Source organism: Mesitornis unicolor, unplaced genomic scaffold, assembly GCF_000695765.1.
Source record: "Mesitornis unicolor isolate BGI_N332 unplaced genomic scaffold, ASM69576v1 scaffold11764, whole genome shotgun sequence".
In the NCBI taxonomy this organism is placed as follows: domain Eukaryota; kingdom Metazoa; phylum Chordata; class Aves; order Mesitornithiformes; family Mesitornithidae; genus Mesitornis; species Mesitornis unicolor.
The window spans coordinates 34,493-44,402 of record NW_010182076.1 but is presented as its reverse complement, the minus strand read 5'-3'; the positions used below and the strand labels follow the sequence as shown (position 1 = coordinate 44,402).

The 9,910-nt window shown below is 40.0% G+C and overlaps 1 protein-coding gene across 1 annotated transcript in view; it reads right to left on the bottom strand.

Moving 5' to 3' along the window:
- Nucleotides 1-318: 318 nt before the first annotated feature.
- The window catches only part of SLC36A4 (solute carrier family 36 (proton/amino acid symporter), member 4), a gene marked incomplete at its 3' end in the record, with an annotated part of 38,386 nt that continues 28,794 nt past the window's right edge, over nt 319-9,910 (bottom strand). The window contains exons 8-9 of the mRNA XM_010183651.1: nt 6,944-7,113; nt 319-488 (exon numbers count right to left, since the gene is read on the bottom strand). Of these exons, the coding sequence (XP_010181953.1) occupies nt 319-488; nt 6,944-7,113 (340 nt within the window). The remainder of the gene's footprint in view (nt 489-6,943; nt 7,114-9,910) is intronic.

The following is a 9,910-nucleotide window of genomic DNA, read 5'->3' as shown; positions in this document are numbered from 1 at the left end:
AAATGCTGACATGAAATAGCAATGTGCATCTATTACTTAAAAACTTTTATTTTAAGAAAATTATTTTCAAGTTGGCAGCTTCAGAGTATTATTGGCAAAAGATATGGTTATCAAATATTTGGTCACACCATGTGGTTAAAATACAAATACAACATTAGATTCACTTTTTTGTGAAAGCCAAAACATACTGAATCATTGAAACAAAATTTCAGGTTTGCTAGCCTCTGGAAAGATAAATAACAAATCACGTATTTAAATAAGAAAGCCTCAACAACATGTAAAAGCAAGCTTTTTTATGGATGTTCTGCACATACTTACAGGTTGAGCAGACTAACAGTGCTCTCGCCACAAGCTCACAGAGTAACTTCCACTTCTGCTGCACTTTGGAGGTGATGGCTGGAATGAGGATCTCCGCAGGGACGTAGTACAGAACCGAATAGGTCACAAAAATTCCGAAGGAGTACAGAATTTTTACAGACTGATATAACCTGTTCAAAACAGTTACACATATTCACGTAATTTGCAGTTTTCTTTTAAAAAAATCAGCTTGTTAATGGCACTAAGGATATATATACACATATACAGGCGTGTGTGTATATATTATTTCCTCCCAGCAAACAAGAAGATAACATAATCTGCATACAAGTTATAACCGCCTGTGAAACTGCAGAAGATAAGCATATCACCAAAATATGGACAAAAAAACCCACAGTATTATGTAATCATAAATGAATAAACTTAAAGAAGAACAGGTTCTACAGTAGACAGTTATTTGGGAAAAGAAAATTCCAAATTCACATCAGACAGATATAATCTGTACACTGATAAACCTTTCACTGCGGCAGTAAACACTGGACATTTTAAAGACCAATGCAAATATCCTCCAAATTTCTGCACATTTATGAAGTGTTCCTAAAAAGACTTTTCACACTGGGAAGAGGCCATTTCAGGAAACTTCACTTATTAAAATTGGAAGGACTATCTTCTACTGCTAGAAAATATCCATAACCAAATTCTCTTGCTGTGCACACCCTCCTCTTCAAAACTGCTAGGCACAGAACACAAATGGTACATTACTGTACCATATCATGGGATTTACAGCAACACAAAGGAGAATCAAGTTTTACAGCTCAAAATTGTGCCAACCTTATGCCAGTGGTACATTGGCAGGATACATTACTAACAAAAAGACATTGGAAAAAGAATGTATATGCAGGTAAAAGAGAGTTCACTTTGATGCAGGAATGTCTTTCCTAATATACAGGGCCAGAGCTGCTGTAATTATACAAAAATTTTAGGGATGAGAGATTTTTTTCCAAGAGATTGTGTGTTATGTTGTAAAGCTACTTTAGGATGGTTTTAAATCCTGTGCCAGACAAACACAAGCTGCTGTCTTGCACCACTCCAAGAAATCAGTTACATAAAAAGTTAAATTATCTCTGCACAGACAGGTAAAAGGCACAAGCTACATTTTTAAGAAGAGGGAAGAATTTCTGTTCTCATTAACCTCTTTCCATTCTAGTGTTATTCCACTCTGCATGTCATCAAAGTATAGATAAGATGACTCCTTAGGCTACCTTGTAAAAAATTTCTAAATCCTTCATATGTGCTCAATTCTACATTTTAGATTTTGTTGTACCTCTTTTAAGGGAAAAAAATGGAAACTAGTGTAACAAAACTTGCCTATCAATACAAGCAGACTCAATAGGGCATTAATCATGCTAAGCTACCACTTGAACTAGTACCATGTAACTTCTTGCTGAATTTTAATACACTGTATTTGTAAGGTAGTTAACCTTTGAGATTCATAGTATGGGAATTGTTGCACAAAGACTGTCACTTACATCTAAACAAAGAACAGATTGTGGAAAGAACCTTCAGACTGAAGATGAGACTCCAGCCAAGGACAATGAAGAAGTTTTTTATTATAAGGGTGGTGATACACACTGGCACAGGTTGCCCAGGGAAGCTGTGGATGCCCCCTCCCTGGAGGTGTTCCAGGCCAGGTTGGACAGGGCTTTGAGCAACCTGGTCTGGTGGGAGGTGTCCCTGCCTATGGCAGGGGCTTGGGCTTGATGAGCTTTAATGTCCCTTCCAACCCAAACCACTCTATGAATCCAAAAAACCACAGTAAAGGACACTAACTACTAAAGCAGAATTTCGAGTAATCTGTATTTGCAGATGCCACAGGATTTGGTTTGAGCTGATGGTCACACAACAATCATTACGCACTTTTTGTCTATAAATACGTGCTGATTGAGGCAAATGGAGTCTGAGTCCCTCCTTGGCTTCAGTCAGGAGGTACCTTGTGATCACAGGTAAACTGTACTCTGTGCCTGTGTGTCCTCTCCTCAGTCAGCAACAAACTGAGTAAAAAGATTTGCGTCACTAGGTACTCTGCAGACTTCTGAGGATATGAAAAAGAGTTACTAAGATATTCCAGACAGCTAAACATAATTGCATGTAAAATATTAAAAGTTATTTAATGTGGTAACGTAGAATTCCTTTATTACAGAAAGAAGTTGTCATTAAAGATCAGCAAAAAAATAGCTGAACACTACTCTTTTGATGGTCAATTTTCAACATATTCTAATCAATGTATTATGCTGACCAATGATTTGTGCTCCAAAACACATTCTGAACTGAACTGCAACAAATTTCTTCTCAAAAGCTCTGATTCATCAGAATGTTTTTAGAATACAAGCAGTTATAAAGGCCTTAAATTTAAGGCCTTAACTGGTCTAGGGCCTGTGTATTCTTTCCGGTCAATTCATCTGTAAAAACATCAAACAGAATGCAGAAAGCAGCAGAATTTTAATTTTCTTCATCAGGAAAAGCTTATTTTTTAAGACAGGGATTGTCCAGCTGGAATTAAACATACAAGCCAAGTCTCAGTGCTTTGCTATATTCCAGGGTCTTCCACATGACCACTTTCTTATAAAAACTCGTCCGCTCCTCGCATTTCTCTAATTCAATCTGACCACTTACTGACGTTGTATGCGAATACCAAATAACAAAATATTGTCATATGGTTCACCAGAAATTTGTTTTGCTAGCGCAGTTAAATGCACACATTTGTTCAGTCCTGTATCAGGTAGACCCACAGCACTGCGCAGCAATAGCATCACACATCACAACTCATGGGCGTACCACTCAGCTGCTTCTCCTAATTTCATTTGGTGCTCTGGGGTACTATCCAGGGTAAGGTGAAAACAGCTTACTTTGTTATCTCAACATATGTGCCCTGAGCAGCTTTGAGTTTATTAAACCCATAATGTCAATTCTCCACCTTATAAAACACCAGTTTCCATCTCTTTTATTGTCTCTTTTTTTGCATTACGTCTGTAAAGCCATCAGGATAAATATCAACTTATCACCTCTTCACTGCAGCCAAGAGCTATTTGAAAACTCCTATTTGACAAGCCCTGTTAGGCAGCAGGGCTACAGAACAAAGCAGAACATTAAATCAGAATACAGTGCATCCCGTTGCTTGCATGAGTGCAATAAGGAACAAAGAGTGAGTGAGCAACTTAACCTTATATTCCCCATTCCTCTCCTTCCTCCTTTTCTAAGGGCATTTCTCTTAAGGTAAATAAATCCAGACCTACCATTTTAAAGAAACTTTTCCCTAATCATATCAACAATGAGCAATACCATGTAATATTACAAACAGAACTATTTTTCCTTTCACATGCATCATATAGACAGAATGAATGCAGTAATCACAGAGTCACAGAATCACAGAAAGGTTTGGGTTGGACAAGACCTTAAGGATCACCCAGTCCAACCCCTCTGCCATGGGCAGGGACACCTCCCACCAGACCAGGTTGCCCAAAGCCCTGTCCAACCTGGCCTTGAACACTTCCAGGGAGTGGGCATCCACAGCTTCCCTGGGCAACCTATGCCAGTGTCTCACCACCCTCACAGTAAAGAATTTCCTCGTAATATCTAGTCTAAATCTACCCTCTTCCAGTTTAAAATCATTCTCCTTCATTCTACCGCTACCTGCCCTTGTAAAAAGTCCCTCCCCAGCTTTCCTGTAGGACCCCTTCAGGAAATGGAAGACTGCAATAAGGTGTCCCTGGAGCTTTCCCTTCTCCAGGCTGAACAGCCCCAACTCTCTCAGCTGGTCCTTGCAGGGGAGGTGCTCCAGCCCTCTGATCCATCATTGTGGCCCTCCTCTGGATGTGCTCCAACAGCCCCATGTCCTTCTTGTATTGGGGGGCTAGAACTGGACACAGTACTCCAGGTGGGGCCTCACGAGAACACAGAAATGGGGCAGAATCCCCTCCCTCGCCCTGCTGGCCACACTTCTTTTGATGCAGCAAGGATGCGGTTGGCCTTCTGGGCTGCAAGCGCACATTGCTGGCTCATGTTGACATTTTCATTGACCAACATCCCCAAGTCCTTCTCCTCAGGACTGCTCTTGAGCTATCCTCCACTCAGCCTGGATTTGTCCTTGGGATTGCCCCTACCCAGGTGCAGGACCTTGCACTTGGCCTTGTTGAACTTTAAGAGGTTGGCATGGGCCCACCTCTCCAGCCTGTCCAGGTCCCTGATAAAGAGTCCCTCCGCAGCTTTCCTGCAGGCCCCCTGTAAGTAGTAGAAAGCTGCAATAAGGTCTCCTTGGAGTCTTCTCCAGGCTGAACAACTCCAGCTCTCTCAACCTGTCCTCATAGAGAAGGTGCTCCATGCTGCTGATCATCTTTGTGGTCCTCCTCTGTACTCTCTCCAACAGGTCCACATCCTTCGTATGTTGGGGGTCCCAGAACTGGATGCAGTACTCCAGGTGGGGTCTCACAAGAGCAGAGTGGAGGGGCAGAATCATCTCCCTCGCCCTACCGGTCACACTTCTTTTCAAGCAGTCCAGGATACAGTTGGCCTTCGGGCCGCAAGGACACACTGCTGGCTCATGTTGAGCCTCTCATCAACCAGCACCCACAAGCCCTTCTCCTCAGGACTGATCTCAATCTGTTCTCCACCCGACCTGTATTTGTGCTTGGGATTGCCCAACCCATGTGCAGGGTCTTGCATCTGACCTTGCTGAACTTCATAAGGTTTGTACAGCCCCACCTCTGAAGTCAGGTAAGGTCCCTCCGGATGGCATCCCTTACCTCCAGCACTGACCACACCACACAGCTTTGTGTGATCACCACACTTGCTGAGGGTGCACTCTATCCCACTGTTCATGTCCCTGACAAAGATGTTAAACAGTGTCGGTCCCAATATCAACACTTGAGGAACACCACTCATCACTTATCTCCACTTGGACATTGAGGCATTGACTGCAACTCTTTGACTGCAACCATCCAGCCAATTCCTTATCCAATAATTCATATTCATCAAGTCCATATGTCTCCAATTTAGAGATAAGAATGCCATGCAGGACAGTGTCAAATGCTTTGCACAAGTCCAGGCAGATGGCATCAGTTGCTCTTCCCATATGCACCATTGCTGTAACCCCATTGTAGAAGGCCACCAAATTTGTCAGGCACAATTTGCCCTTAGTGAAGCCACGCTGGCTGTCACCAGTCACCTCACTTTACATGTCCCGTAGCACAGTTTCCAGGAGGATCTGCTCAATGATCTTGTCAGGCACAAAGGTGAGACTGAATTGCTTATAGCAATGTTTGAATACCTCTTGTTTTTTTAATGCATGTCCAATGAAAGGACACAATCAAATGAGTTATGAGCAATATGCCTCAAAAACCAGAACCATAGGAAAAGATAGGAAAAAAAATTCAACAAAACTGGCAAAAGCATTTAGGCCCAAATCTCAATTTTTATAACAGCAGTACAAAAACTAAGCATGCAAAAATGCAACAATAGATACATGAAAATTCTAGCAATCAAAAAGCATTCATCCAAGATGCATTTTATCATTTCATGTATTTGTCATTGGAATCAGTCAGGCAATTAAACAAAGCTTTTGACGAACATTAAAAATGCGTAGCTCATACTGACTCTAAGGAATAAAAATGGGAAAAAGAGTGAAAAACAACTCTTGAAAACTGGAAACACTCTTTAAATGTTATATACTTTTTTTCAAAGAGTAAAAAAAGGACTCTGTGTTCAGTTCAGCAAAGCAGTTTTTGTTTCACATAATCTGAGATTTCACTGCTTCAATACCCCACCACAACAGACACCAAATAACAAGATGTAAGCATATTATATGTAAGACATTACTTGATCAGAATGAAAACATTAAAATACTTTTCAGCTTTTGCACTTGTGCACTGCTGATACACCTAATTTTAGGCCCATCAGACATAAAGGCACTAAAAAATGAAGAGTTATATTTAAATTAATAGTTACAGTATATATCTATCTGTAGATACAAAACTCACAGTGCACCAGTTGAAATAGTCTTAAGCACTTCTTCAGCATGACATGTGGAGCTCTAGTAGCATTTAATAAAAAAGCTAAATAAAAATTATAATATCCCTGAGACATCAGCAAGCACAGGAAGCCACTATCATACATTATCCATGGACTTGCATCTGAACTACAGATCAATTTAGCTTTGATATCTTCTATTGCAGTTTTTTACCTGCTAAACTCATTGATTCCACTAAAAAGGCCACTATACTACCAGGGTATCCAAGGTAAAACCAGCTGGTTTCAGAACTGCAGTATAGCTGGTTGCAAATCACATATTCCCTCCTTCAGTACACCTGCAGCTACCTCCCGCTAGAGATGGAATACTCTGCTACAAAGACCATTGATCTGTTTCCATACACAATTCCTTTCAATATGCAAAGATATCCTATGCTAGCTAGGAACACAGCTCAACTGTAGAAGGCACCGAGACAGTATGTACAGTATAGTTTTTTTAAGAGTTTGAGCACCTATCAGTTATAAGCATGACACCACTGAGGCATGGAACAACTTTGCAGCATTTCTGCCTTCTAGATTGGTGGTTTTAAGTCACATATGCACTTACCATATATCTTGTGGTAGGTTTAAAGTTATGCTGGCTTTGATTTCATCCCCAAAGCGCAGATACCCTAGAGTGGCCAGTGAGATATACAAGGTCATGACAATTCCCATGCCAATGTTCAGCACCTGTGGGAAACGCGTGTTGTCCTTCATTCTGTTTTCCAATGGGAGTACCTGGAAATACAGGGAGAATCAATCATATTTTATGGCCTCACAATAAAACTACTTTTCTCTCTCCTTTCAAAGCCAATCTTCAAAACTTAGGTGGTTTTATTAATAAAGTCTGGAAGACCACAATGCTTTATGCACCAAATAGAAATGTTCAGTTACTGAAAAGCACCTATCTTGGTTGGAAAACAGCATCAGTGTGGAAATAAAAAGCAGTATTTATAGGTTAGAAAAACTGTCAAGAGAAATTTATGGTGCCCAGATGACAATACATAGGCAATATGAATAACATGAATTTTTTTCTAACAGAATTGTTCAGAATCCAAGGGTAATTCTCCTGTTTTTACTAGGTATGTCTGCATTGTCAGTCTCCATTACAGACAAACCAAACATGCATATGGTTGACTACAAGCTCATACTCAGCAGTCAGCCTCAGCTCTCCTTAAGCAGAGGGAAACTTGAGTCCACAACTACCAGAATACATACTCACGCTTTTTTTCATTTTGCTGACAGAGACAGGGCTAGGCACACTAAGCACTGCTTTTCCTAAACAGTGTAGGTGCTTTGAGCCTGAACTACAGCTAAGTGAGCTTGCTGGGCTTGTCATCACTTCAGAGTGAAGATACAGGCTTTACAACCATTACTGCACGCAGTTTGCTGGAGAGATTGCCTTTTACAGGTACTATATAGTGTACAGGAAAATACACTTACTAAGTTGCAACTTAAGTTTTCAAATGCCAACACAATATTTCCAGGCAGGGCAGGAAATCCAAATAACAAGCTCACATGCTGCTCTTCCCACCTTGAATCTCACCAGCATCAGATCCTTTGCAGCAAACTAAGGGTATGTGGATGCTTCTAGGCAAGGACACTTTGCCCACATCTTTCAGAACTACACTCGTCTCAGATACTCAATATGGGATATAGTTCAAGATTAAAGCATCTAATTTTGTACGCCCACGTAGAAATAAAATGTCTAAGCTTCTATAACAAAGATTGGTAATGAAGAGCTAGTCAATACAGTCAGTGGAATAAAGACCACAGCTCAGCTTATCTTTCAGTAGACATGCAGGTTATATTTGATTAACGGTATGTCACTGTAATTAAACACGCTTGTCATCTCATGTAAAATCTCACACAGACAAAACAGTTTCAGTGCAACAGGGTTGCCCTGTGAAAGCTACTGTCTGTCGTACAAAACTGCTCTTTAAATGACTGAATATATACTGTTTTCAATTTAACCAACCCAAGTCATGAGAAAAGCAGATTTCATCCACTAATTAACAAAAAAAATTTGTATCTTTGAAATGCTGCCTTATTATTTTCTATAGGGCAAACATTTCTTTCCTCCTGGTCACCCACTGATACTCACTTCCTGATCTATCATTGAGCATCACCACTGCCAGTCCATCCCATGTTGTTATAATCCTCCTACACTAGAAATCCTGAAGAAGTCATCTTATACTTGGGAACAGAGATCTCTAAAATGATGCTCATTTGGAAGCATTTCCAAATTTTGTTTCATCTTCAATTAAAATACATTACACATCTTAACTGAGGATTTTCTTTACATAATCGAGAGCCTCCACTTTTCCTTCAGAAAGAAATCTGAGTTTGCACTGTAACTTAATCTGGTGGAGAATGCAAAATTTAAACCAGGAACAGTTTCAAAGTTTAAATCAATTTTTAAATGACAGTGTTGAGCAGCAGAAAAAAATACAAAAGGAGACATGTGGCCAGAAGTATTGCTTTACTGCCATACAGACAAAATATGTTTGTTCCTCTAAACGAATTCAGCTTCTCTGTCTGTACAGTACCTATCAAGTCATCTTTTTATATTTCACATCAAAAATAAATGGTGGGACAGATGGCACTTCAGATTCTTTTGAACTCAGTTGCAATTATATTGTTTTAACATACCTCCCTATTAAGAGCTTTGAAGGATGCAAATTACAGGCAATTTTTCCCTTCATCACAGTTTTCCTATTCTTGACTTCCTACAAACAGATAGCATCAGGGCCTGGACCAGTAATGAAAATGCTCGTTCAGTGTGTATCTGTTAATTCTCTGGTGATTATAAATGGAATGTATTTTCTGCATAAGTTCTGCCATGTTCTACAGCTTCTGGGAATCTTAACAAGCATAAATTGTTACAGTGAGATCTTAGTCCAAGGTACATTATCTCTTCAGACCTTTAATGGCAATTGCTTGGCCAGTTTACAGTTATCAGGAGTCTCTTAATAACTTCACTGTCCCAGAGATTTGAGTTCCAGACTCTCCAGCATTCAACTTCTACATTCCTGGCAGAAGGAGGGCAATGAACTCGGACACACATGCCAGCCATGAAAGAAATCTCTTGTTTTTCCACTATGACTCCTGGTAGGAAAGGGATCCTTGAGACTGCCTGTCCCTCTGAAGGACAGTAAAAGCAATCTGTAGGAGACTACTAATAGAGGAAAAAAATTTCTGTGGTTTCACAGTTAGAAGGAGCTCAAGTCAAAGACTGCAGGACTGCTCATTATGATGCCTTCTTTCAGACAAAAAAAAAGCCCTGCAGGCTATTCATAAAATGCAGAATAGAAGTAAAATTCCTACTTTTTGGCTACATCTTCAATTGAAATAGCAAAATGTTACATATGTATGACAAATACTGGCTATGGCCATTCTCAAAGAAAGACATTAAAAGAAAAGATCCATTTATATGATTGCATCATATTTTAATAAATAACTATTATTAGTAATGACATTTGACACATACACAATGCTTCATATCAAATGCAGAACAGCAAAGAGACAGCACAGT